General features: G+C 29.7%; 1 protein-coding gene across 1 annotated transcript; it reads left to right on the top strand.

The window, feature by feature from the left end:
* The first annotated feature begins 905 nt into the window (after positions 1 to 905).
* Positions 906 to 2,898, top strand: LOC108484326 (cyclin-D3-1-like). The gene is made up of 4 exons (XM_017788071.2): positions 906 to 1,713; positions 1,804 to 2,005; positions 2,128 to 2,258; positions 2,391 to 2,898. The coding sequence occupies exons 1-4, from the start codon at positions 1,210 to 1,212 to the stop codon at positions 2,676 to 2,678; spliced, it is 1,125 nt and encodes a 374-aa protein (XP_017643560.1). The 5' UTR covers positions 906 to 1,209; the 3' UTR covers positions 2,679 to 2,898.
* Positions 2,899 to 5,299: the final 2,401 nt, after the last annotated feature.

The following is a 5,299-nucleotide window of genomic DNA, read 5'->3' as shown; positions in this document are numbered from 1 at the left end:
ATTCAATACATATACATAAATGGGTAAGTTATAATTTCAGTACATTAAATTTATTCATTCTAATTTTAAAAAGTTATTAAATCGTCACTGAACTATTTTAAAGTTTTTATTTAAGCTTATGAATTAATTAAATAGTTGTTATATGACATTCTCTGTTTACATTGTCTGCATTAATCGAAAACTTTCATTCCCTTCTCATCTATAATTTAATTTTTTTCATGAAACAACGTTGAACGTCACAAATTTATAGACTAGAACAAAAAACTTTATTCTTTAATCTTTGACACTAATTGTAAGATTGATTTGTATTTAAGGTATATTTTTCAACTAGTTAATAAGTACTAAATCACTATACTTATCGTCGAATCATTTTTTTTTTTGGAGCTCACTAGCCAAACTAATTAAAAAAAAGAGTTAACTACCCATTGACTTAAATAAATAATTTCAAATAGTTCAGTGACCATTTTGTAACTTTTTGAAGTTGAGTGACCAAAATATAAACTTACTAATAATATAATGACCTTGGGCATAATTTACCCTTTAAAATTAGCATGTGTTTTATATTTAAAAATAAAATATTAATAAAAGATAATATCTATATTTTAATTATATTATTCATACTTTATTATTTCCTTAATTGTATATATTGATAATGTTATTGATTGAGTTAATATTACAAGTTAATTCGATACTAATATCATAATAAATATTTGTGGTATATTATTTTTAATATAATATATTTACATATTTAAATTTCATTTTACTCTCAATTTAATTTATTTTTAATTATATTTTATATATTTCATCATTTATTTTATGTTATTTTTAAATTTGTTTTATAGAATTTTAGTATTATATAATTTGGATGAAGTAAATGTTTATAACTTCATCTATAAAATAAAAGCAACCAACGTAAATTACAAAATTCTCAAACATACAAATAAATTTATTGATAAAAAGAAAAGGACAAGCGTGAAACCCACTCTGATAAAAATTCAATCCCCTCTTTCCTTTATTTCGTTCTTTGTTCTATGCCTTTTGCTCTTCCTCCAAGCTCTTTCTATCACCGTCTATACACCTATATTATTACCCTCTCTACACTCTCTTCCATCACTTCCCCTACCCAGTACTTGAGAGATATGGGTCTCTCAAGCTCCTTTCCTTCATGGATTTTTTCTTCTTTATACTGAGCTAAGCAAAGACAAGAAGATGGCAATACAGCAATATGAACAGCAGCAACAACAACCAGAGAATCACCCTTCCTTCTTGCTAGATGCTCTCTACTGTGAGGAAGAAGCGGATGCAGGGGAAGTTTTAGAGGAAGAGAGTTCTTGTGTGGGCTGTAACAATGGCGGAAACCCTTCATTTTTCCCACTGTTGTTGTTAGAGCAGGATTTGTTTTGGGAAGACGGGGAGCTTCTTTCACTTTTTGCTAAAGAAACAGAGCAGCAGCCGTCTTGTTTCAATGTGGGAACCGATGAGTCCCTAGCAATGGCTCGCCGAGAGGCTGCCGAGTGGATGCTTAAAGTCAATGCTCGATTTGGATTCTCCACTCTCACGGCTGTACTTTCCATTAACTATTTGGACAGGTTCTTAAGTACCTTTCAGTTTCAAAGAGATAATCCTTGGATGATCCAACTTCTGGCTGTCACTTGTCTCTCTTTGGCTGCAAAAGTTGAAGAGACACAAGTGCCTCTGCTCCTAGACCTACAAGTATGTTCAAAACAACAATCTCCACAATTATCCCTCATTTAAACACTATTACGCCCTGTAACATGTAATTGTTTCGGTTTTTTGTTTTAGGTGGAGGAGACAAAGTATGTTTTCGAGGCCAAAACTATCCAAAGAATGGAGCTTTTGGTGCTCTCCACACTGAAATGGAAGATGCATCCAATTACACCCCTTTCATTTCTAGATCACATCATAAGAAGACTGGGGTTGAAAACCCACCTCCATTGGGAGTTTCTTAAGCGATGTGAGCGTCTCCTCCTCTGTGTAATCTCTGGTAAGTTCCACTTTCATCAACCAAAACGACAAAACAAAGATCCACCCTTTTGTGTTTTGTGCCTGTTTTCTTTCCTTGCCATTTGCTCCATTTTTATGTATCGGGTGTTTTCCCTTTTTTAGATTCAAGATCCATCCATTATCTTCCCTCTGTATTGGCTACTGCAACCATGATGCACGTCATAGACCAAGTTGAGCTTTTCAATCCCATTGACTACCAAAATCAGCTGCTGAGTGTTCTTAAAATTAGCAAGGTTGGTGTTTGAATGAGTAAAAGTAGTTAAAATGGTCTCTTGTTCATCATTGTTTATGCATTTTCCATTAATAGCAAATTATTAGCATATCATTAAATATCTGCTGCTCCACTTGGTTTGGCTGGGAAACAGGAAAAAGTAAACGATTGTTACAAGCTCATCCTTGATGTATCAACAAGACCCCAGGCCCAAGGCAATGGTGGTGCATGTAAGAGGAAGGTGGAGGAGAGGGTTCCTAGCAGCCCTAGTGGAGTGATTGATGCTGCATTTGGCAGTGATAGCTCGAACGATTCGTGGGGCACGGTGTCCTTATCGCCTGAGCAGCAGCCACCTTTTAAGAAGAGCAGAGCCCAAGAGCAAGTAATGCGTTTGCCATCACTCAACCGAGTCTTTGTAGACATTGTTGGCAGCCCTTCTTAATTATATCTCCCTTCTCTCTCTCCCTCGCTCTCTCCATCTCTTTCTTTGTCCCAAAAAGATCTATATTTATTATGCTTATGTTCACTTTTGGTTCAAGGAATCAAATGTTAAGTTAAAAAAAATGAAAAAAACAAAGTAAAAGGTGCATTGAAATTGAAGAATGTATTTTGGGTATTTTGGCACCTCCATGTTTCCATCTACAAGTGTCTTTTCAAAGCAATAGTTTTATATGTACATATTTTGAGTATTTTACTATATCACCACTACCATCACCTGTGATATGATAAATAATCATCATATGATTGATATGTGATAAATAATATGATTTTTTGTATTTTTTATGTTCAATTATTTTTAATTTTATTTATTTTATTAATTGAAAATAATAAATTTTTTAATTTAAATTTTAAAACTCTTTTTTTATTTAATATCAACTCGTTAAGCATAGTTCAATACCTAATGCTAACAATATTCTTGTAGTATAACAAAAAAATTTTAAAATTATTAAAATATTGTATAATTTGTATAACATTTAATAAATTTAGGTATTAAATTAAACCTAAAAAATTTTAAATATTAAATTAATAAAAAATATCAAGTTTAAGTGTCAAATTTAAAAATATCAAATTTAAGTATCAAAGATTATATTAACTCTTTTATTTATCACTTATTTAATGTGAGTGTGTTTGGTTATAGAAAATTGTTGAGTGAGATGCATAAAATAAATTAAATAATAAGTGGTAAAAATATAATATTTTTAAATAAAATTTCGAGTTTAAATTTTGAAAATAGAAAAATAATAGTAAGTGTGTTTTAATTTTTTTAATCGAAAAATCTTGAAAAAAGAAAATAAAATAAAGAAAAAGAAGGGTTTGTTTGCATGTGAAAGGTAGAAATGAGTTGTCGGGCAGTGGGGTTTGGAGTGGTTTGGTTTTAGACTTTTGGATTTGGAGTTTGACTTTGACTAACCTTCCCTTTTAAGGTCACCAATCATCAACATCTTCTTCTTCTTTTTTCCTTTTTGTTAATAAAATAAAATATTAATTATATAAATACGACCCATGTGGAATATATTATTTAATTAACATATATTATAATTGTATTTATTAGAGATATTATTTAACTTCTGATTTCCTATTAAATGAGAATTTTCATATATTAGCTCCTAAAAATTTAAAATTCTCTATTTAGTCCTTTAATTATTAAAAAATCATAAATTAATATAATGATAAAATTATACTTTAATCTTCAAAAAAATTTATTTATTTTTGTTAAAATAATTTTTAACTTTATCCCGAGTCACATTATTTACGCAAAGTGAAATTATGGTAACCTTAAACATTAAAAATATATTAACTTGTGGCGTTTTAAAATCAACTAAGAATAAATCTTAAAATTAGCATTTTTGTATTTTGTAATTTAACTTATGGTAAACTATAAAAATAATTACTTTTATTTGTCTGAATTTTTTTAGTCACTTATATTTGAAATTTTATATTTTAGTCACTTATATTATCGTTTTGTTCTGAAGTAGTCACTCTACCATTAAACTCATTACCTTCTTAACACAATCTTATGTGGTAATTCAAATTAAATTTATTTAATTAAAAACCTATTTTCATTTGAACAACTGAACATCCAAGTTGACATTTAAAACCCATTTGAACTATCACGTAGGACTGCCGTTAGGGAGGTAACAGAGTTTAATAGTAGAGTGACCACTTCGTAACAAAACAATAACATAACTGACTAGAATGTAATATTTCAAACATAAGTGACTAAAATATAATCTAAGGTAAACAAATGTGACTATTTTATAGTTTACACATTAACTTATTTGCTTTAAAATTAAATATAAAAATAAAATAAACTATGTAATCTTAAAACTTATAACATAGGGACTGATAAAGTCACTTCACCGAAAAAGAAAGTTGATGAACAGTCAAAGCCTTGGCTCCTTACTATATGGAATGATAGCAGTTTTGGTCCCTCCCAACTTATCAATAATTTAATTTAATCTCTTTTAAAATTGAAAATTGAAAATTTTATTTCCATCCCCATACAAAATTCCCAAAGGTGAATCGAAAGGGATGGGAAGGGGCTTAGCCTCTTGAATAAAATGGTTATATTCCATTTTTAGACCCTCATAAAATCTAGTGATTCAATCTAATCTTTTTAGCATAAAATTATAAAGAATGGTGACAAAATGCTTTCTCTCACAGAGGGAGGGGATGTTTCCTTCTTCCTTTAATTTTTTTGTTGGAATCTTCCCTTTTTGTTGTTTTCCATTCCTTATTCTCACTTAAAATCAGATTAGACTAACTCCCATTTAAATCCACCATAATCCTTCCCACCTTTATAACCCTAAAGTACCACTACCCTAAACCCTTTCAATATTCTTCTTCCCCCCACACTTTTCTTTTTCCCTATTTCAGCCTTTAACCTCCTTTTTTTTTTTTTAAATTAAAATTCATATACCTTAGGATATTTTACCTCACTTCAAACTTTAAAATTTTCACATCGCTTTCGGGTTTGATTTTCAGATTTGAGTTTTTAGGCAAATTAGTTACATGCTCAGATAATTTCTCCACTTAAATTATTAAAAAAAATTAGATTATATT

Source organism: Gossypium arboreum, chromosome 13 (genome assembly GCF_025698485.1).
Source record: "Gossypium arboreum isolate Shixiya-1 chromosome 13, ASM2569848v2, whole genome shotgun sequence".
Taxonomy (NCBI): Eukaryota; Viridiplantae; Streptophyta; class Magnoliopsida; order Malvales; family Malvaceae; genus Gossypium; species Gossypium arboreum.
The sequence above is the reverse complement of the archived record's forward strand: the minus strand, read 5'-3'. Positions and strand labels throughout refer to the sequence as shown.